At 59.4% G+C, this 22,226-nt stretch overlaps 2 protein-coding genes across 5 annotated transcripts; both read right to left on the bottom strand.

Annotated features, from left to right (window-relative positions):
- Positions 1 to 4,831: 4,831 nt before the first annotated feature.
- Positions 4,832 to 6,086, bottom strand: LOC148221454 (ring finger protein-like). The gene has a single exon (XM_088177390.1). The coding sequence runs from the start codon at positions 5,940 to 5,942 to the stop codon at positions 4,983 to 4,985; it is 960 nt and encodes a 319-aa protein (XP_088033516.1). The 5' UTR covers positions 5,943 to 6,086; the 3' UTR covers positions 4,832 to 4,982.
- Positions 6,087 to 7,970: 1,884 nt separating this feature from the next.
- Positions 7,971 to 22,209, bottom strand: NDOR1 (NADPH dependent diflavin oxidoreductase 1). 4 transcript variants are annotated; one of them, XM_088177386.1, is made up of 15 exons: positions 22,084 to 22,209; positions 20,870 to 21,004; positions 20,207 to 20,284; positions 19,811 to 19,908; positions 19,005 to 19,103; positions 18,313 to 18,414; positions 17,645 to 17,851; positions 17,233 to 17,354; positions 16,097 to 16,317; positions 15,620 to 15,727; positions 14,831 to 14,945; positions 13,853 to 13,999; positions 13,242 to 13,360; positions 10,804 to 10,898; positions 7,971 to 8,173 (listed from the first exon to the last, which is right to left on the bottom strand). In XM_088177386.1, exons 1-15 carry the CDS (start codon positions 22,090 to 22,092, stop codon positions 8,029 to 8,031), a joined length of 1,800 nt encoding a protein of 599 aa, XP_088033512.1. In that variant the 5' UTR covers positions 22,093 to 22,209; the 3' UTR covers positions 7,971 to 8,028. The 4 variants fall into 4 exon arrangements, with proteins under 4 accessions (XP_088033512.1, XP_014736575.1, XP_088033514.1 ...); XM_014881089.2 differs by having other exon boundaries at positions 22,077 to 22,208; XM_088177388.1 differs by lacking the exon at positions 22,084 to 22,209 and adding an exon at positions 21,234 to 21,367.
- Between the last annotated feature and the right edge of the window lie 17 nt (positions 22,210 to 22,226).

Raw genomic sequence — 22,226 nt, forward strand, 5'->3', positions numbered from 1 at the left:
ACTGTGGGCAGGAGTGGGGTGACACACCAGGATGTGTCCTGGCCCTGCTCCATCTGTGGGGCAGGCTGGGGGGCCATACCCAGGTGACAGCTTTCCCCTGGACTGGCACCTCCTCCTCCAACCTGGCTTTCAGCTCTGATAGAGTTGTGTCCCTGCCCGGCCCAGCCCCTACACATGGCTGGACACCTTGGGGGACAGTGCCCAGCTTGGCAAGGGGTCCCCAACTACACCAAGAGCCCTCAAACACACGCTGGATGTCCCCTTTCTCCACAAGAGATGTAGGATAGTGGGGGAGGATGTGCCATTCAGCGCCACTTGCTGTTGAAGGGAGCTGGGCAGGGATGTGGGCAGTGCTGGGCTCCCCTTGCCCTGCTCTGGTGAGGCAGCTGCACCCATGGGCCCCTCTCTACACCATCCCCACAGCATGCAGAAACTGCTCTGGGCCTGGAGTGCAGCTGGCAGCACAAGTACATGGCACCCACTGCCTGCCTCGACAGACCCCAGGGTCACTGGGATGGGAGCTCCACGTCTGGGAGAGCGAGGAATCTGCAGCAGAAGCAGCTGGGATGATGATCCCAGGACAACGCAGCTTCCCAGGGAGGGCTGTACACCCTGGCTGGTGTGGGCACAGGCTGCTGTGGGGTCCCAAATTTCCCTTCTTCAGGAGCAGTAACTGCCTCTGCCCTCTGCTCTGGGCCAAGGTGGAGCATCTGCTTTCAAAGCAGCAGCACATCCAGGAGGGTGCCAGGGTGGCTACAGACCCCTCTTCCTTGTGTGCTGGTTCCCATCCCAGGGGAGTTTCTAGACCTGGAAAAAGAACCACCTCCCAGTCCATAGGTGCTGAATTACAGCACCAATAACGCAGCCAGTGCCACCCCTGTCCCCGGGGATGCTGCAGCCATGTCCTTTCTCTGTCCTTACCAACATCCCTACCCTGCACCCACATTCTACCATCATTCATGCAGCATTGGCACAGTGTGGGGGTCTCCTGGTGGTCACGGCAACCCCACACTGAGCCAAATGATGCAGCTGCTTGGGGGAGTTGGGGCAGCCTCACATCCAGGATGTGCACCTCCATCACCCCAAAGGCTCATGCCAAATCCAGGATAAAGAACTCTGACACCCTAAAAGCTCCTATTAAATCAGGCTGAGCTTTTCTTTCCCCAAAGACACTGAAGCTGCAAGCCAGCCAGAGAAGAGGTGGCAGCAATTTTGCCCTCAGTAGGAATTTACCCTTTTTATTACATAAGGATAAAGGGTACAGTGTGTTCTCCCCTACCCTCGTGGCACCTCTTGGGCACAGAGTAAATTTAAAACTGCTAATTTGATTTTGAGTTGCAATTAAGGAAGAAATAGGGACTTTCAGGAGCAAGTACTGGGTGAGAGCCCATTTCTCCTGCCCTATTAACCTCGAATAAGCACTTGCTGGAAGAGGGGCCAGGTTTGCTGCAGAGGACAGGAACGTGGGGTGGTGCCAGCCCTTGTGTCACAGATGCAGGTGAATTAAAAGTCTTTCACATCCCCTGAAATGCTCCCATGGCCATTCTGAGCTTTGTGCCCCCACGCTAAGTTTCTAAAAATCTCCAAGTCCTACAAGCTGCTTAAGTATGGTCAGGATATTGCTGCAGGAGTAGGTTTGGCCACACGAGAGCAGAGATGCTCCCTGATGTTCCCAGGTGAGCTGGTTGTAAAATCTTCTCATTGTAACATCTGTCCCAGGCTGGGATGAAGCTCTGGGCTCACCCAGTGTCCAGTTTGGGCCGTGATAGGAGAGGGGACGTGGGCAGTTAAATTGCTCCTGGGGATAACCCTTTTCCCACATGTCCTCATTTTAGGTGGGAAGCGCCACCAGGATCGGGCTGGTTTGGGCTCAGCCTTTAGCGTGGGTTCAGGGCATGGTGTTAGCCAGTCATTCTCCTCAGAGTTAAGAAGCATTTGGACAACGCTCTCAGGCACAGGGTGAGGTGTTGGGGTGTCTGTGCACCCCAACACAGGAGTTAGACGGGATGATCCTGACGGGTTCTTTCAAACCCAGGGCATTCTGTGATTCTGTGAAAAGCAGCCCCTGCAGCCCGGCCGCTTGGTGCCTGGGGCTCAGGGCTAGTGCTGCTCTGCTCCGCAGGGGACGGTGGCAGCGCTGGGCAGTTGGTCCCCATGTGGTGGCCCCACCACCCGCATCCTGCCCCAAAGGTTGCACAACAGGACCAGCTCCCCGCGGATGCAAACAGCGGGAGGATCCTGCCGCGGCAGGCGAGACTGCGCTGGGCGATAGGGGAGCGCCGTGCTCGGCTGCAGGGAGGTGGCTGAGCACCAGGACTGTGCCCTCCCTGGGGACACACAGCCTCAAAGCTCGCCCCGGGGTGGTCACATACCCAAACGGCGGTTTCAGCGGAGAGGAAGCCGCTTGCGACGTGCCAGCGCCCGCTTTCACAACGGCGCAAGCCCGCGGTGACAGGATAATGGGTGGTGGCACGGAGCCCGAGAGACTGTGACAGGTCCCCAGGGCAGCGCTGGCCCCGCGGCTAGGAAGGGACTGCTGAGCCCAGGAGCTTTCTTGGGGTCAAACCCAGCTCCTGTTCTCTGCCCAGCTCCATGTTCCCTCCCCATGGCTGCTGGCCCTCTGGTCACGCTCCCGACGGACACGGGGTGGAGACATGTCCCCAGAGTGGGGGTGAGGGGAGAAGGGAAGGTGCTGCTGGTTGTGGTGCAGTTGGGATGGGGATGCCTCTGGGTAGAGCAGGACCCAGGTGGGACACGCCGGGCTGAGTGGGAGAAGCCAGGAGACAATGGGCAGGTCCCTGCAGGGATGGGGACAGCCAAGTCTCTGCTCTGGGGACACCAAATCACCTGGCGCCAGCAGCTGGGGGATGCGATGAAGCATTTGGGGTGGTGCAATGGGGTGTCAGGGGCTTGGGAGAGGGGACGAGGCTTCAAGGGGGGAGGTCGGGTGGGTATGGGGGCTGTGCTAGAAGCTATGCCCGCAGCAGGAGCCCTGCATCAGCCCTGTCAGCCCGCAGCCCTGCTCACCATTATCTTAGGGTGCTAAATATAATCCACCTCTGGGACTGGACATTGCAGCCCAGCTCCACATCTCCCACAGGGTCCATCCCACACCACAGCCCCCAGGGACACCCTTCTCAGGGGGATGGAAATGCCTTTCAGCTTTCAGCACCCAGCGGCTCAAGGAGCACGGGAGTGCTGAGGGTGTCCCGTGGGGGCAGCTCTGGTTCACCCAAACACCCCTACGCAATGTAGAGCAGGGGCATGAGACTCCCACATGGTGACAGGGCCCCCCTCAGGTGTCGGAACTCCCCCCTCCCTCCCCACAGGCTCCATGGAGCCAAAAACGCCCCACTCAGGGCTGTACTGGTGCTTCTCCTGATGGAGCTGCTCCACTTGGTATAAATAAATATTCCTTGGTTACACCAGGACTGGGGACCCACCTGCTTCTGCCTGCTGACCTGACCTGTTTTGGGTGCCCTGCTCCTACCCTGTGCCTCAGCACTTGGCCAGAGCAGCCCATGGCAATGCTGAGTGGTACCAGCGTCCTAGCAAAGCCCACAGCCCCAATCTCTGCCCTCCTGGACACAAGGACACGGGTTTTCTGTGGGGCTGTGCGGGCACAGCAGTGCTCACTGGCTTCCCACCCCCCCAGCTTCTGGGCAGGAGGAAGGGGAAGGGAGTGGGGGAGCTGGCACCCTGCGGTCTGTCCCCCACAGACAAAGCCTTGGGGAGGTGCCCAGGGGGTGTTTCCTGGGGATAAGGGAAAGCCAGGACATGGGGATGGTTGCACAAGCCCAGCACAGCCAGGGAGGAGGACAGAGCACAGCAGTGTCACCAGCCCCTCAGCAGGGTTGGGCTGAGGGGAACTGAAAGGGGTGACAGCACGGGGGGTGAATTGGCATGGAGTCAGAACAGAGCCTTGGAAGGACACCCAGAGGACGCCAGCAGTGACAAACAGACTGCTGCACATTCCAGCTGGTGGAGGTGGGTGTCAGCACCCCTGAAATGGAATCCTGGGAGGACTGTGAGAGTCTGACAACTCCCTGCCACCCACCACCAGCCCAAAGGTGGCTGAAAGCCTGGGAGGATCCTCATCCCTGTCCCCTTGGAGTACAGATTTCCCCAAGGAGGGTAGAGGAACAAGGGTGCAGAGCAGCCACACTGTGACCCACACATCACCTGGCTGGCGTGTGGCCCCCATGCAAGGCTGGCAATCGAAAACAGAGTCCAGATCCTGCTCAGCCCTGGGACACTTCAGCTCCATGGCAGGTCCCATGTGGGCACAGCCCCAGTGCCACTCACCACAGACTCCTCCACCCGTGTATGGCGGGGACAGAGCCATGTTTGCTCACTTATCTCCCTGAAAGGCACAGTCTGAGCACGGGCTGGCACGGCTCGCCAGGGGCTGAGAGGTGCCATGGTGGAGCACACACACCTTGTAGGGAGGCTGGGGACCACTGGCTGCGCCCATCCCCATCCCCTCCTTGTGCCACTGCTGTGCACAATGATGTGCTGACATGCCCAGGCCAGGCGCTGAACTCAGCAAGACACAGCTGTGGTAGAAACACAAGTTGTATTTTCAGTCCATGCTGGGGGATCCTAGCCCATCTGTCCTGGGTGCAGGTGGCACAGCCCATGGCAAAGCCCTGCTCTGCCCGCAGAGCCTCTCTGGTCCCCAGCCCCCAGGCCGGGGATGTGCCCCAGCACAGGAAGGGCTCCCACTCCATCTGCCCCTTGGCTGTGGCAATCATGTGTCACCTGGTGTCCCGGTGCAGGTAATGCCCAGCTCCAGGGTCGCCTCCCTCTGCTGCCTGCTCCTGCTCCTCTGCTGCCTCACCCGCTCTGGGCTCACTGGCAGTGACAGGTGTCCCAGGCACCAGGGTCACAGGTATGCTCCCAGCTGGCACCACAGTCGAGGGCAGAGCCGGAGCTGGGCTCCTCTCCGCACACACGCTCAGCATGAGGGCACAAAGCCAGGGCTATTTGTCGAGGATGAGGAAGAGCATCACCATGAGGACGATGGGGAGGAAGATGAAGAGCAGACTGAGCATCTCTGCCGCCAGCAGGAGGGCCAGCAGCACGAGGTAGCAGCAGCGGCAGCGCCGCTCCAGCCGGGCCAGAGCACGGATCAGGCACGGCGGGTACCGCACGCAGGGCAGGCACCCGAACATGCGGCTGGTGTGGAAGCGCACCTGGAAGCGATGCTCGAGGGCGCCGGCCAGGCCCGGGCGCCGGGGCGGCAGGGCAGGGGGCCGGGAGGTGGCCAGGGCGCCGGGGAAGCTGGGCTGGGCGTGCAGCAGGAGCAGCTCCTCTTGCAGCTTGCAGATCTCCCACTCCAGCATGGGAGTCTTCTGGCGGCAGATGGGGCAGCGCACGCGGCCGAGCTCGGCGCCGGTGGCCGTGGCCATGATGGCCCGAAGGCAGGCGCGGCACAGCCCGTGGTTGCAGTTCAGCACAGCCGGCTTGTGCCGCTGCTCGTCGTAGGGCTCCGTGCAGATGGGGCACTCGTCCTCGCTGCCTGCCAGCACGGGGCACGGCTCCGCCGCCACCGCCGCCCCATCGCTCGATGCCTCCTCTGCCTCGCCGAAGAGGCTCAGGATGGAGCTGGAGACGCTTTCGGGCGATGGGTTCTCCCCGCCAGGCAGGACGAGGCCGGTGGTGTCGGCAGCGGGAGGGTCCTGCCCCGCAGGCAGGGAGGCACCGTGGGCAGGCGGCTCCTCATGCCCGGGCAGGAGCGGCTCCCTGGCATCCTCCACCGGTGGCAGCTCCCAGCACCCCGAGGCAGCAGCAGACGCCTCTCCACAGCGTCGGGACGGCTCCCCGGGGTCCCCCGACCCCACAGGCTCGCTCTCGTCCCGTTGCCCGGCACAGCCTTCCCCACCGGCCGCCTGCAGCGGCGGCGGGCCAGGCTCTGCCTCCTCGCCCGCCGCCAGCTCCATCAGGGTGGAAAGAGCAGTCACCACGCTCGCTCCCCGCCCACCGGGGCCCCTCGGGGCTGGGTGTTGGACGCGGGTGCTGCTCCAGGGCAGGAGGCTTCTTCAGCAAGGCTGCCTGAAGGGTTTGAAGGCAGCAGTGCCCGTACAGAGTCCCAACATCCCTCCGGTGCGGGTTGGGGCGCCCTCCCAGACCAGTGGGTCAGGAGCCTCTGACGCCGGGTGCAACCCCATCACCCTCACCGAGAGGCCACCCCAAGAGGGGCAGCACCGTGAGCATCCAACAGCCTTTTCCTCCTCCTCCTCCTCCTTTTCCTCCTCTTCCTCCCCTTCCTCCTCCCCAGCACCACCGCAGTACTGACCCGCCACGGTCCAGAGGAGAGGGCAGCGAGCTGCACACTGCCCGCTGTGCCAGAAGGGCGCAGGCCAGGCGGGCACCCACGCAGGCAGCTGCCTCCTGCCGTGGGCCAGGCAGGGCTGGGGCCGAGCCTGGCTGTAACCAGGCTGGTTTGTCAGCTTCTGGAAGCGGCTCAAATGCAGGGAGCCCGGGGCAGGCAGCCATGCCTGCGCCAATCAGCTCCCGCCAGAGCTGGGGAGGAGCTGGGCCCACGGCCGCCTCTTCTCCTTGCCCAGCACAAGTGGAGTCACCCCTGTGGCCAGTGCTGCCCCCACCACTGTCCCTGGGGCATGGCTGTATGGCCCTGTGCTCCACCAGTACAGCCTCCCAACATGGCTTCATGCTCCTCCAGTTCAGTCCCCCAGCTCAGACCCCAGTACAGCTCCCCAGAATGGACCCTGCACTACCACAGGACAGTTCCCAGAACAGGCCCTGTGCTCCCCCAGTCCAACTCCCTGTCCCCCAGGTTGGTTCCTGTGCTGGACCACCTCTCCTTGTCATATCCCACAAGCAGCTTGCAGGGCCTGGAAGTTTCCTTCCAGGTTTCCTTCCAAGTTTCCTTCCAGATTTCCTGCCTCGACAGTACCCCAGATGACTGGATGTTGGCACCAGGGCGATGACTGCCATGCAGCAGCTCTGCACTGGCCCCACTGGCCCTGGCCTACAAGGACACCCAGCCCAGCCAGGGTCTGTGAATGCAAGAGCTGCTCAGAGCAAAGCAGTGGGGTGGGGAGTCCCCAAATCCCTGCTCCCCCTCACTGTGATGCCACAGCTTGAGCAATGCCCCAGGCACTGCTTGCCCCTGCAGGACCCCATGACTCGGCCGTGGGAGGGTGGCTGGGTCACAGGTGTGGCATGGCACTGCTGTCCCTTCCTGTCCCAGCCTGCTCCCAGGGAATGTCCCTGCTGACTCATGCCCTGGGTCCTAATTGCTATTTACACAGTGGCACCCAGTGTGCTGAACTGGGGGAGGAAGATGGTGGCACTGGTCCCACTGGGACACGGGCAGGGCCAGGAGGGTGCACAGCCTCGAGGCTGCAGGGACAGGACTGGAAGCAGCGCCCAGGATGGGGTGGAGGAGAGATGCAGCTGAGCATGCACTCAGGGAAGCATGTAACTCAGCAGGAACTCGGAGCTCAGACCTCAGCAGGCTCAGGATGATGAACTAGCAGCAGACAGAGGCATCAAGGCTTCCTCCTGTGCCTGTCCCTGCCGGCCTTGGTCACTGGAGGCAGGGGGAACAGGTCTGTCCAGGCAGCCTCTTCCTGCAACGCGCTGCTGAGTAATGCCGGGGTGGAGAGACTCCTATGCAACACTTCCCCTTCCTCTGGCCCTGACACAAACAGCGGCCACTGCCACAGCTCTCGCAATGCCCTGGGTGCCACCCACCCCACACAGGAACCCCCGGGGCTGGGGCACATGGGGCAGATCAGTCCCCACTGAAGCAAACCAGCAGCACCTCCAAGAGACCTCCGGCCCCTGCTCTGATGGAGTGTGGGCACGGGAGCCAAACCCTCCAGGAGAAAGGGTTCCCCCACTGCCATGGCCCTGCTGCTGTTAGGGGGAGATGGTTGGGTAAACCCAGCCCCATCCTGGCTGGGATAATCCCAGCCCAAGACAGACACCAGAGGCAGATCCCTTTGCTAGCTCCTTTACTGAGGCAGTCTGTGGGGAGGGGGAGGCAGGGAGCCAGGCTCACGACCAGGTTTCAGACTGGAAGCGCTGGGACCGTTCCAGGGCTGTTAAATGCTCCTCTGCTTCTGAGGGGGACAGGCCACCCTCCAGCTGCAACACCAACTGCAGGGCCTTGGCCACCGCTGCTGGCATCTCCTTGGCATTCCTGGGGAGAGAGCAGGACACGATGGAGGGCGAGCAGGAACACGGGGGGCAGAGCAGCAGCCCCAGTGCTCGGGATCAGGAATCAGCAGTCCCTGTGGCCAAGCCCAAAAGGGCAGTGGGAACCTGCCTCGTCCTGCCACAGGCTGCCTGGCACAGGGTACATGACAGGCTTGAGAGGCAGCTCCTACCACTCCCTCTCCAGGGAGAGCAGGGCCGTTATCCACAGGGCTCCTTGGCACGGGCATGTGCAGGCAAAAACATGACCAGGGGCCCCAGACCCCAGGGAAGGAGCATCACAGGTCAGGAGCACGGGTTAGAATTTATCAGCAGAAGGACAGGAACCTGTCCTTCCATCTCTGGAATCACTCAATGTCAAACATGTCTGATCCTCAGCTGGGCAGGAGCAGCTGCTGCCATCCTGCTGCTGCCTGCTCTCAAGAAATCCAGAATAATTGGTTTGATGGTGACATTTGGAACCAATGCCAGTTCAAACTTCAAAATCAGAGAAATGCTGGAGAAAACATCGAGCCCCTGTGTAGAAAACACCCAAAGAGAACTCTGTGTTTTCAAGCACAATTATTTCTTAGGGAAAATAAGAAATTCAGACTTTTTTTCCTGGAGAGAATTTCACTTGATGAACTGCCTGTGCAACAAAAAAAATCTAATAAAAATTTCCCAGCCTGCTCCAATTGGCACGAGCAGCTGGCAACGTCCTTGCTGTTTCCCAAGAACAAGGCAGAATTCTGACTTGTGTTTGAAGCTGATTAACATCCCAAAATACCCAGAAAGGAGGTCTTCTTTTTTTGGAATAGTCTGCATTGTTTCTGTGTCAGGCACTGATATGCAAGTACAAGATAATGGAGCTGGGCTTCGTGATGGAAAACATGTCAAATAGCTATTTTTTTTTCAAAAAAAGAGACATTTTCAACCCTTTTGCCCCTGAGTGAAACAAGGTAGGAACGATGATAGAGCAGATGCAGCCCTGGCTCCCCAGAGCCTGTCTGGCCTGGGAAGGGAAGGCAGGGACAAGTGTCCCATGGCCCAGGGCTGCTGCTCAGGGTCGCACAGCTCAGGACTCATTTCCCCCAGCTTTCTCCCAGTCTGGCTGAAACTGTGAACTTGGGGGGAAAAGAGGATCACCCACCTGCACTTCCCTGCCTGGCTCCCCACTGACAGCTCAGTCTGTGGGACAGGGAGGGGCATGGCGATCTTGGGAGCCTTTCTACAGGGTTTGGGCTGTTCATGAAAGGAGGAACAGTGTCCTCTGCAATCAGCACAGTGTCACTTGTACAGGGAGGACGAGGCTCTCGGATCCCACCTGCCTGATGGGGGCTCAGGGACACCCCACACCAGAGACAAAGCCACCAACAAGAGAAGTCTCAGAGCAAGCCTCATGTCCAAAATACCATCCTCGTGGCCACACAAAATCTGCCATAGGGACAGCTGTGCAAACCCTGCTCTTTCCAGTACACTGATCCTTTTTGGTAATCTCCATCAGCACCAAAAAGTAGGAAAGAGAATGGAGAGAATAAAGCTGTGACCCAACAGCTCAGTAGTCTCAGCATTTGGGCTGTGGACGAAGGCACAATTCCAAGTCCCAAGTGCTCCAAACCCCAGACCCAAGGGCAGGAATGCCCCGTTTGGGGTGAGGCTCCAGGAAGCCCCATGCTGCAGCAGTGAAGGACAGAGTGGGGTGGCCTGGCCTCCACTGCCCAGGAAGTTAAACACAGATCTCCTTCTCCCAGGAATGCAGCGGGGCCAGTCTCGCCCTGCAAGGCGCCAGAGGAGTTCCTGCTCTCCTGAAGGACAGGCAGGAAAGAAACTCCTGCAATCGCCGCTTGTGTGGACAGCCGGGCCCAGGCCTGCCCTCCCCAGGTCACGAGGTGCACGACAAACGCCATGGGCGGGCTCTGCCCAGCTCCAGGAGCCCAGAGCATTTCCCAAGCCTTGCCCTGGGCAGCGGGGAGCAGCCTCTCCCTGCAGGGCAGGCAGGTCAAGGGCTCTGCCCAGGACACGGCCACGGAGCTCAGAGCAGAGCTGCCGACGCCCTGAGCCCAAAGCCCAAGACCCCACCTTCTGGCCAGCAGCTCCAGATGTGCAACCAGCCCAAACAAGCACCTGGAGAGGGACTGTGCTGCACAAGAAGACTGGCTGTGGTGCAACAGGGCTCGTCCCTGCCCTGGGAGGCAGCTTTGACTGCAAAGAGCCTGACAGAATACGCCAAGGCTCACAAAGCTGCTCCTGAGCCCCGGCACCACTGGGCATCCTGCCCACACAAGTGGCCAGAGGTGCCACACAAGCCTTTTCTCCAGTTTCATCAAGCACTGTTGGAGGAGAGGGCTGTGCAGGGGCCAGACCTCTCCTGTGTGTGGATGTGCTGTGGGTCAGAGGCTGGGCAGGGCATTGGCTGGAGAAACTTTACCCCAGCTGTGCCCCTCCTAATGGGAGCATGGGGTAGGTGACAAACGGCCCTCTCATCCCTGGGCTCCTGGAGCAGGACATACAGAGAGGAGGAATGGGCTGCCCCTCTGCAACAGAGGGCTGAGCAGAGGAAATGCCCCCAGGTGGGTGAAGAAGCAGAAATGTGCGGCCCTGCTCCCCCCAAGCCCTGCACAGAGGCCTCTCACTCACCCAGCCAGGTAGACATGAGCTTTCCCACTGCTCAGCAGCTCCCACACCAGCCTCCCATTCTCCTGGATGCGGTGCTGGACATAAACCTTCTCCTCCTGCAGGGAAACAACGCACTGAGCCCACCAGCTTTGGAGCAGTCCCAGCTCCTGCTCTCAGGACTGTTCTCAGGGACTGTTTGGAGGAGCTCAAGGCAGCACAGACCCCTGGAATTGGAGGAACGGGGAGAAGCGGTTGGATCAAAGACCAGTGTGGAGGAGTCCCACACCTGATGTCTGCACTGAGATGAGCTGTGGGAGATGCATGCAGCAGCAGGAGCTTCAGTGGGGAACACTGGGCCCCAAGCAGCCCCTCAAATCCTTTGTGTGTCCACTGGTCAGGGCCATGACCTGGGGAGGCCCTGTGAGGGTTTCCCTCCTGCCCTCTTCTCTCTTCTCCCAGCACGGACAGAGAAGGCTCTGTGGCCCCTCTGTGCCAAGTCTGCTACAGGACAGAGACCCTTCCCTACACCCTTGACTTCTGGGGACCTGAAACAGGCTGGAAGAGCAGAAAGCTTGGAGGGACAGCCTCAGTCCCAGTCTCTGCCCCTCCACTGTGCTTAGGGACTGGATGAGGACTGGCTTTGGGCACCGTACAGCCCAGTAAAGGAGAGTTCTTAAAGGGTTAATCCACAAGACTTCAAGCATCCAAGCAACTGCCTACAGCCCTGGCTCCTGCCCAAGAGAACACCATTGCCAACGTGCCTGAACTCACTGCTTGCCCAGAGGGCTCCCGTGACAGAGGTGGCACTGTGATGAAGGCCATGCCCGGTTTTGCACAGTGGTGAGCTGAGCCATGGGCACAGCCTCCTTCCCACGCTCCCCTCTCCAAAGGCAGGACAGCTCTCGCTGTGGCTCAGGTCCTGCAGGCTGCAGATGTGTGAGGGAACAGCCCTGAGCAGCTCCAGCCCAGGCTGTCACAGGACCTGGTCACTGTGGGTCCCACAGCTCCACTGGCTGATGGCCCTGGAGTGCCAGCTCAGCCTGGGCGCAGCTCTGGCCGGGCAGTGCCCTCACCAGCACCAGCACAGCCAGCCTCACCTTCATTAGCAGTAATGAGCTCAGTGCTGCCAGAAGCCCTGCCAGCCAGGCTGGGCTCTGAGGGGATCATCTAAGGACCTAGAAACCAGAGCACCCCAGTGACAAACTGAGGTCATGATGTCTCAGGGCATCCACGTTCAGATCAGACCAGTCTGCACTATGGGTGGATGTGCTGGGACAGGGGGTCTCTCACTTCAGAGAGAAGAGCAAAACCCGTCTCAGCTATGGAGCATCCCAGCCCTCACCTGGGTCTTTGACAACAAACTTTTTGATGAGTTAAAGGCTGTGCTATCTCCTGAACTCAAAGGCACAATAGCCCAGTGTGGCTCATCCCACTTGGCTGTGCTCCCACTCTGCCTTGGGGGCAGAGTGCTCTGGTGACAAACTGCTTTGGCCAGTAGAGCAAGAGAGAGGGGACACTCCAGTGGAAGTCCCATCCCTCCACAGTGAGCAAGAGCAGAAGGTGGCTCTGGCTGCTCTCCAGATCCAGAGAGCAGCAGGTGCCCCTTCACTGGTCATTCAACAACCCTCTGCAGTGCTGCTCCTGTTCATCACAGACTTGGAAAGCCTTCACAGAAGCACCCAGCTCCTGCCTTACAAGTGAGTGGATAAAAGATGCTGAATTCATGTCAACATATGCACACAGCCAGGAGAAAGGGCTGAGGCTGGTGCAGCTGAGCTACTGAGAGATCCCCATTCCCTTTTTGTCACATCTCTGTTCCAAAGCCAGGCTGAGCTTTCAGTGCCATCAAGGGACAGTGAAACAGAAGGCAGTGAATAGATCCCCAGCTCAGGAAGCCTCTCTGGCAGCACTGCAGCCCCAAGGGGAGATGAGGGCTGCCCACCAGAGACACTGCCTGGGAAAGCAGGAAGCAAAGTGAGGGGCTGAGTTGTGGGCATGCTCATACCCATGGGGAGCTTTCCTCTATATATCTGGGACTCAGAGAGAACTGGAACACAGGCCAAGCTCCTCAGCTTCAGCCAGGGCTCAGAGGGACACCATGAGGAGGGTGGTACTTAACCAAGAAGTTACTGCCTGGTGACCCTCCGAGAGGCCTGGGAGCCTTTTATCACTCACGTGGTCCAGCCAAACAAGGCTGGTTAATGCCTTATCTGCTCTGCTGCTCTCCAGCCTTGTCCCAGCAACCTTTCCAGCTCAACTTAGCTAGACACGTCCCTGCAGGGCAGGAGGGGATTTCGACTAGCACTGAGGGGTGTGTGGGAGCTCAGGTGCCCACTGTGCCACCTCACCAGATCCTTCATAGGTCATGCCAACAGGTACAGGGGACAGATACACTAGCAGAGTCCCATCAGTGATGCCTGAGATACTCTTGTACTAACCCTCCTCCTCTGGGCACTAACCTGGTCCCTGGAGAAGGCTGTGAAGAGTGTCAGGAGGCCCTTTGCCACCAGCTCTTCCCACTCTGTCTGGCAGTAGAAGTCTTTGGATTTGTGTCGGCAGCCGAAGAAGAGGCAGTTCCCTGCAGGAGGAGAGCACCAGGGATGTGCTGGCAGCACCGGGTGCTGGGCACTGCTGGTGCCACCTGACTGGCAGCCCTGGCCTGCAGAGCCATGAGCCATGTGAGCATGAAGTCAAGTGACCTGTGGCAACCAGAGGCCCCCGTCTGCTGAAAAAGGAGGAGGGGAGAAAGTATCCCCCAGGGCTGCCTGGACAAAGTTCATGTTCCCTGAGTCAAGGGAATGAGGATGGGACAAGCTGCAGCAGCAGCTGAGCTCAGTAACCCATGTTCACTGTCAGAAAGCCAAGAAAGAGCCTCTGCAGAGCCTGACCCAACCCAAGGAGCTGCCCTGCAGCACAGCCTGTGAATAACTGAGCTCAGCCTGCTTCAGCTCAACACAGCAAAGTCTGACCTGGTGGAACCCTCAGGAGCCCCCAGTCCATCCTTCCACGTGCTGACACAGACCTGTCCGTGCAAGAGGCATCCTGAGTGCCTCCCAGGACCATCCCTCACCTCTATGTCCCAGTGCCACCCGCTCCTGTATCGCTGCTCGGAAAGGTGCCACCCCTGTACCAGGGCCAATCATGATCACAGGGGTGGTAGGGTCAGCTGGGAACTTCATTCCTCCTTTCTTCACCCAAAGAGGCACCCGGACATCACCTGTGAAACAGAGAGACTGACAAGCATGACCCCACCACCAGGGCCCTGTGCCTGCCTGCAGAGGGTGAGTTGGCACCCAGCTCTTCCACGGTGCTCCAAAGATACAGACAGACCTTGCTCATCACCCACTGTGTGCGTGTGAAAAGCATTTCAGCTGTCTCAGCACTGCCTCTGCAAGAACCTGAGTGAAGCCCAGAGGAAGGCAAGAGCCCCCCAGCACAAGGGCTGTGGGACATCCCTCTCCTCACATAGCCTGTGCCAGGGAAGACAGCGGTAGAGGCAAGCTGGAGATTCCAACCTGGCTGGATGTAAGGGAGGCCCCGAGGCGCTGCCAGAGCTCCAGGAGCATTTAGACAAGGCTCTCAGGGATGCACAGGGTAGGATTGTTGGGGTGTCTGTGCAGGACCGGGGGTTGGACTTAATGATTCTTATGGGTCCCTTCCAACTCAGCTTTTTCTGTGATTCTGTGAACGAAGGGAACACCCTTCCCAGAGCTGTGGCTATGGGACTGGAGGTGCCCAGCAGTCAGAGTGCTACCAGCTCCAGGACACCAGGAGCAGCCCACAGTGGGATAGCAGGGTTGAGCAGCTGGGAGAAACCCGGGAGTTCAGGGTAAGCTGGAGAGGCACACCGTGCTCTGATGAGGATGGGGGCAGTGAGGAAGGACAGCAGGACCACCCTGCCAAGCTAGTGTGCTTCCCATGGAACTGGTGCTCCAGCCAGGCAGCTCCTGCACATGGTCAGTACCCACACAGCTCCATCAATGGCTCGAGGGATGAGCATGGGTGCTGTGGGAAGCACTCAGGCTTCTCCCAGCGTCCAAGCACTTACCCTGCTCTGGGTTGAGAGAAGCCAACCAGGTGGAGCAGAGCCCACGGCGGGGTTTGCTGAGCCGTGTCTTGTACCGCACCACAGCCACGAGGATCTGTATCCGCTCGGGATGGGCCTGTGTCACACAGAGTCACGAGCACACACTCAGCACAGCTCCTCACAGAGAGCCCAGCACCTCCTCCAGGGACAAAGCCTGTGCCCAGCTCCCACCAGGCTGCATGCAACACCCGTCCTTGTCTGGCACAGCCACTTACAATGGAGCACACCGTTGCTCAAAAGCTTTCTAACAGAGAAGGGGGTTTTCCTGGAGAACCACTGCTACAGGAATGCTCTGCACAGCTGGCAACAGTGATGGTGACTATCCAACCCAAGAGGCTGCCACGGAGGACAAATCCAGCCATACATGGGCTGAGTCTGCAGGCAGCCAGGCTGGTCCCACTGCCACCTCCCGGCAGGAGCAGGGAGCAGCACTCCCCTTTGCCCAACTCCCAGGACACTCCGGTGGCACCACATCCCACTGCTCCCAGGGACAGCGACACCAGACCTCTGAGGTGTACTGGGACAGTCCTGGCACTTGCAGGGCCACAGGAGAGCAAGTCTCCTAATCCAAAGGCTGGCCTAGCCCTGAAGTTTGCATCCAGCACATCAGGCTGCTGCAGGCTCAGCAGAGAGCAGGGATTTGGCTGGGCTGTGGAGGCTCCCGGAGATATCTGCACCAACAGTCAGCACAGGCCCTGCCAGACCCTCTGTTCAGAGTCTGAAATGAGGTCAGAAGGGCTGAGCTCTTACCAGCATGGAGGAGGCGATAGAGAAGGCGCGGGGTCTGATGCGAGGGATGAGGTCCAGCAGGTAATCGGCTGGGATGGCACATGTGGTGTGAGGGAAATCCCACAGGGCCTGCAAAACCAAGAGGGTGAGGCCTGGTGACCCCAGAAGGCATCCTGCCTGCCCTTAGGGTGCCAGAGGCTGTCCCACACAGCTGTGCCACGCTGCCCTCTGCCAAAGGCAGCACATGGGGCACCTCTGAGCACCAACCACCCTGTTCCATTGCCCTCTGCACCCCTCCACGAGCAGCACAGAGCCCACACAAGAGCCCACAAGGATCTGGAGCTGGTCTTAACTGCCAGTGGAAATCCATGGACACTTCAGAAAGTGAGTGAAGTAGATTAAACTCCTCAGCCAAGAAATGATGGCTGATTGTGCCCTGGGAGCTTTCAGCCCCAGCACAGCCCTCCCGGAGCAGGTGCGCCCTGCTCCCAGCCCCACCTCCAGCGTGGTCCTGCGGGGCCGGTTGCAGTAGCTGTACAGCTCCTCCTGGCCCTGTGCTGAGCTGAACTCCTGCAGCTTCTCCCGCTCCAGCTCATTCGTGGAGAAGTAGGCCAGGAGCTCGAAGAAGGAGCGCCGTGGCACACAGGAGATGTCCAGGTAGTGTGTGACCAGGTACTGGATGGTGCAGGGCTGTGGCAGGAGAGGGGGGAGGGGTGTGCCTGCAAGGCAAGGAAGAGGGGACAGCTCAGGGCCTGTACCTGCACACCTGCTGTCCCCAGAGCAGGACAGCCCTGCTGCCTGCAGCACCACCCACGCTGCATCCATGTGCTACTGGAGCCAATTCCACCCGTCCCTGCTCCCACCATGGACCTCCACTCCCTCCTGCTCTCCCCAGTTTGCTTTTCAACCCCACAAGTTTGCAACAGAGGAAGTCAGCGGTGTTGAACCACCCGTTACTTTTGGCAGGTCCTTTGGGATAATGCCTTATCCACATGGCTCCTGCCCTCCCTGCACACAATGCAGTGGAAATAACCAGCAGTGTCATGTGTTAGGCCTGTCCTGTCTCCCACATCTCTCCCAAGGGCGCAAGAAGCAGCCTGAATTTCTCCTGGGTTTGCTTGCCCGGCAAAAATTCCAGCATGGACAGACATAGGGAAGTTGGAGGTGGAATGGGCACTCAGGGGGCAGGAGAAAAACTCTCCCAGTTCCACGCAGGCACCAAGAACTCTGAAGGGTCTCCAAGGAGTTCCTCGGGTTGCTTGTGCTGCTTTGTGGCTGCAGAAGCCCCTGAGGAGGTCCCTGGGGTACAGGCAGAGTGGGGAGACCTGCACACCCCATGCAGGACATCACGGGATTCCCAGTTTGGGCCTGGGGTTGACAAGGCTGCAGGATCCTCCCCACTCTGTGCTGGAGCTGCCAAGGCACAAGGCCCAGGTGGAGTCTGGCACTGCTGGATTCCTCCAGTCACACTGACCCCGCACAGCATCCCTGCACAGAGAACTGGAGGGAAGGACAGGCAGGTGTCCTTCCCAACCAGGTCTGCAGCAAAGGAAGAGGAGAGCTCCAGGCTGGGCCAGAGCTTAGGGGATGCCCTGTCTCAGCAGGAAGGGGAAGGAGAAGCAGGCAGGACCTACCAGGCTCCGTGGGCTCCAGCACAAAGTGTCTGTGTGGCTCCAGGCGCAGGAGCTGGCAGAACTGCTGCACATCTTCAGGGCAGTTCTGGGGCTGGATCATCACCACGTCCCCCGCACTGAACCTGGGGATGCAGGGGGAGCTGCCAAGCACAGCCACGGGGCAGAGCCACAGGCACAGCATCACCACCCTGACCAGCACCCACACTAGGGGAGGCAAATTCCCAGTGCCACCAACTGCTCTGACAGGCAAAGGGAGCTGGTCCATGGGCAGGATGCCCCACTCGCAGCAGGGACCATGACCACAAGACTGCAGCCTCAGATATCAGTGAGAAAGGGCAGCAGAAGAGGAGGGCATGCTCCAGGACACCTGGTCCCACACGACAGAGCTTGTGGGAGTCAGGAAAATGCTCACGTGATCCCTGAGCCCGCGATGTCAAACTCGATGAGCCGGACATCCTGAAAATGGGATTGTGCCGTGACCCTCTGGTTGGACACCACGCGGGCAGGGAAGGGATGCAGCTCGCAGGGAGCAGCCTGGGGGGCTGCCAGCTGCAGCAGGTCACTGTCACGGTGGGGGGAGTCCTCGGGCAGGTAGTGCAGGGTGTATTTGGGCGGCAGGCTGTGGGGAGGAGAGCAATGCAGCAGGGTTACCTCCATGCCACAGCTCCTCTGCTGCTGCAAGGCCAGAGGCAGGGAGAGGCCTGGAGTGTCCCGCTGTATCCACCAGCCATTATCCCCATTCCCCTGGAGCTGATCTGTGGTAGTGGGAATGCAATGGATACTGCCAAGAGGAGATCCCAAAGGCTCCAGAGCAGGCAGGGGGGACGCTGGTGGGGCACACACATTCTGCCAGGGCCAGAGGCACATCAGGACAGTAAGATGGGCAGAACCTGGCTGGGGCAGTTGTCACACCCCCCCAGGGGACAAAGGGACACCCATCTAGAGAGAGATGGGCCACCTGTCACCAGAAGCTGTGTGGGGAGAGTTCCTGTTCCAAGCAGAGCACGTCTCCACTCAGGAGAACAGCCAAGGAAGCAGAGCCTTTCGCCCCAGCAGTCCCTGCTCATCCTCTGCACTCACCGCACGTCAGGACTGATGATCTCAAGGCCAGGAGGGAGAGGATACAAGGCAAGGATCTTGTCCCATAAGGCCATGAGCCAGGGATCAACCACTGCATCTGGCCTGCAAGTGGGAAATTGAGGCTGCAGCAACATCATCCCTTCAGAGTCAAGTCCTGCTACCCCTGCGTGTGCCCAACAACCATCCTCACAGTCACCCCAGGCCATTCCCTTCCAACTTCAGGTCTGGGAAGAAACATATCTCAGCCACTCATTCACTCACTCACTCACTCACTCACTCACTCACTCACTCACTCTCCAGGGCCCAACCACTGACACCTGAAGAGGATCTCCAGCCCCTGAGCAGCAGCTATGTGGTCACTGAGTCCTTGAGCCCTCCACAGCCTTTGCCCCATGCCAGGTAAGCACAGCTGAGGCTGCTGCAATGCCTGCAGGTACAGGGCTGTGTGACATAGCCATGCCCTGTTCTGAACAGGGCTGGGGCTGAGCCTGGGGTCATGGCCACGTTCTGGGGGCCATGGGACACCCTAGAGAAGCAGGTCCTGGCACAGGAGGGTTATGAGCAGAGATCAGCACCACAGAGCTGCAGCAGCAGCCCCGTGGTGGGGGCAGCACACAGCCCTGCCACCAGCCCCAGGATGGAGCTGCAGGGCACCCGAAGACCCCCCTGCCACCTCTCCTGTGGGCTCTTACCCCAGGTCATGCTGGTCATCTCCCAAGGCCACTGGCAGCAGCGGGTTGCCCCCTAGCTGGAGCAGCCGTTTGTGCAGCTTCTTTGCAACGAAATTAAACCTGAGCAGAGAATAACACAGGGCAGGGCTGCTCCAGCAGCATAGCAGGCACTGCCACAGCACCAGCACACACTGCCAGGGCCACCAGAGCAGCACACAGGCAGAGCCAGCACTGTGACCTGGCCCATGCCCTGCCCAGCCTGTGCCCCAGCCTGTGCCAGTTCACAGAACCAGCTGGGTGCCACTTGCTGGCCCTCACAGGCTGTGCCCAGCCCCGAGATCGGACAAGGGCAGGTCCAGCTTCCCTTCAGGGCAGCTCGTGCCCTGGGCCATAAAACATTTCTTTCCCTCCAGCCCCTCACTGCCCCACAGAGCTCAGGCACACCCATCTCTCCCACTATAGCTCTTTGAGGCACACAGGAACAATCTTCTGGGAGACACCTGGGACCAACAGGGCTGACTGCCACCTCTGTTTGATGTCCCGTGTTGCCTTGGCCCATAGCTGTGATAAAAGACGGACACAGGATGTCTGACCCACTGCAGCAAAGCATCCTTGGTTGGGAGGTTAAGGCAGAAACCTAATTCCTGGGGGTTAGGAGGGAAGTAGGGCAAGGATTTTTAAGGCTGGTGGAAGTTACATTTTGTCTGAGCTGCTGCTCCAGAGTCAGACTCTGTACCCCCTTACCCCCTTTGTTCTCCAGCCACTCTACTCTCTACTGCAGTCAGAGCTGTGAGGAGCAGCTGCCCAGGAGCTGCAGAGCTGCTTACTTGGGGTAGGAGGAGTCCCCGAGGCCCAGCACAGCGTAGTCCAGCTGGCACAGGGAGCCAGCAGGGAGGTTCTTCCGGAACAGGAACCGCCAGAACATCTACAAGGGACACAGCCAGCCAGTCCTTTTGCTGCCATGGCACCTTCCTGCCTGCTTGTCCCTGCATTCCTGCTCACCTACCCACTGGGGCCTCCTGAATCCCAGCAGAGTGGGGAGCATGACTTTTTGCAGAAGTGCCCCCTGCAATCACCTCAGCAGCCCCCTGCTCATGTTCCCTGGGATGTGACTGAGGCTGCTGCAAAGCTCCCCCAGCAAAAATAACCCCTGCTAGAGCTGCTTCAGGAGAGAAAGCTCTGCAGCAGGAACATAAAAGTAACAGGACAGGAGCACGTCCTACCTTCATGTTGTCAGGTGGGTCTCCCTGGCCAGTGGTTGCACACACAAACACCACCAAAGGCTCATGGATGAGGTTGGCCTGTGTATATAAACAAGGCACAGTCAGGTCAGCAGCCTCCACACTGCTCTGGAGCCAGGCTGGGACAGCTGGGGGTATTCAGCCTGGGAAGAGAAGGCTCCAGGGAGACCTCAGAGCCCCTTCCAGTGCCTAAAGGGGCTTCAGGAGAGCTGGAGAGAAAATCTGGACAAGGGATGGAGCGACCAGATGAGGAAGAATGTCCATAAGCTGGAGGGCAAGTTTAGGTCAGATTTTACGAAGAAATTCTTCCCTGTGAGGGTGATGAGGTTCTGGCACAGGTTGTCCAGAGAAGCTGTGGGTGCCCCATCCCTGGAAGTGTCCAAGGCCAGGTTGGACTGCGCTTGGAGCAACCAGCACCAAGCCTGTCTGAGTTCAACAGTGTTTGTACAACACTCTCAGGGACAGGGTGGGATTGTTGTGGTGTCCTGGGCAGGGCCGGGAGTTGACTTGATGATCCTGATGGGTTGCTTCCAACTCAGCTTGTTCCATGATTCCATGGTCCCGTGGGAGGTGTCCCTACCCGTGGGGCTGCTGGGGATGGAGTAGGAGCAGCAGTGCCTGGAACAGCCCCTGTGTCCCACTCACCACGTCACAGCTGTCCAGGGCCTCCACTCGGCACCGCAAGTGCCGGCGCTTGGCTTCTCTCCCGATCCTCTCTGCTGTGTCCTGAGCTGTCCCAGTCTGGCTGCCAAAAAGCACAAGAAGTCTCCGTTCTGCCATCTGCAACACAACAGCAGGGAAGTCATCGGAGGGAAGTGAGAGGAGGGGAGGCAGAGCTGGGGCTGCCCTGGGCCCCTGCCCTGGAGCAGCACTGACCGCCCCCAGGGGCTGACACAGCAGCCAGCCAGCACAGGGATGGTGAACAGCTGGGATTCAGCAGTGGGATTCAAGGCTCCCAGGCTCTCCTCACACCCCTGTGCAGCACTGAGCGAGTGATCCCATGTCTCACCAACAGGATAAGCAGGGACACTACTGTGCTCCTTGTCCCCACGGCCAGCACAGGAGAGGGACTAAAATCCACATCCTGCCCCACTGAACTGCCCTCATCAGCACAGGGTGAGTGCAGCCCTGGGATCGGCTGTTCTCCAGTTCTGGGTGAGACCTTCCTGTGTGCCCTGGGAATCCTCCCTCACCTGAGGGGGCTAGAGCAGAGCCTAGAGGATCAGGGACAGACAAAGGTGTGACCACACACGGAGCTCTCAGCCAGGCTCTGACAGAGCAAGGGCCCAGCCTGGATGGAATCTAGCTCTGGGAGCTTTCTGAGCTGCAAACAGCTGCTATCACTATGTGCCCATAGAATAATAATAAATTAAATAATAATAAATTTAATAATAATAATAATAATAATAATAATAATAATAATAATAATAATAAATAAAATCGCAGAATCTCAGCATGGTTTCTGTTAGAAGGAATCTTAAAGCCCATCCCATTCCATCCCAGTCATGGGCAGGGACACCTTCCACTGTCCAAGGCTGCTCCCAGCCCCAACGTCCAAGCTGGCCTTGGGCACTGCCAGGGATCCAGGGGCAGCCACAGCTGCTCTGGGCACCCTGTGCCAGGGCCTGCCCACCCTGCCAGGGAACAGTTCCTGCCCAATATCCCATCCAGCCCTGCCCTCTGGCAGTGCAAGCCATTCCCTGTGTCCTGTCCCTCTATGCCTTGTCCCCTGAAGCTCTCCTGGAGCCCCTTTAGGCCTTGGCAGGGGGTCCCCGGGGATTCTCCTCTGAAGGTGCACAGGCCTAGTCCAGGGGCCAGGCCCGGCAGGGCTCGGCCGCTCTGCGGAACTCACCACGTACCGGCCCCATCCCGCCACTGACGTCACCACTGTGCGACAGCTCCCGCTGACGTAATCATTCCGGCTGAGGTGCCAGGACTCCCCGAGCACCAACCCCCACCCCGCCTGATGACGTCACTTCGTGTCGCCTCTCCCCGTGACGCC

Source organism: Sturnus vulgaris, chromosome 22, assembly GCF_052056855.1.
Source record: "Sturnus vulgaris isolate bStuVul1 chromosome 22, bStuVul1.hap1, whole genome shotgun sequence".
Taxonomy (NCBI): Eukaryota; Metazoa; Chordata; class Aves; order Passeriformes; family Sturnidae; genus Sturnus; species Sturnus vulgaris.

What these genes read in the sequence shown, in the direction of transcription:
- NDOR1 (XM_088177386.1), bottom strand. An exon ending in CCCTGGACAGCTGTGACGTG is followed by an intron (nt 20,285 to 20,869) that starts GTGAGTGGGACA and finishes TTATATACACAG; the next exon opens with GCCAACCTCATCCATGAGCC. An exon ending in ATCATCAGTCCTGACGTGCG is followed by an intron (nt 17,852 to 18,312) that starts GTGAGTGCAGAG and finishes TCCTCCCCACAG; the next exon opens with CCTGCCGCCCAAATACACCC.
- LOC148221454 (XM_088177390.1), bottom strand. Translation starts at nt 5,942, where the DNA reads ATGGAGCTGGCGGCGGGCGAGGAGGCAGAGCCTGGCCCGCCGCCGCTG.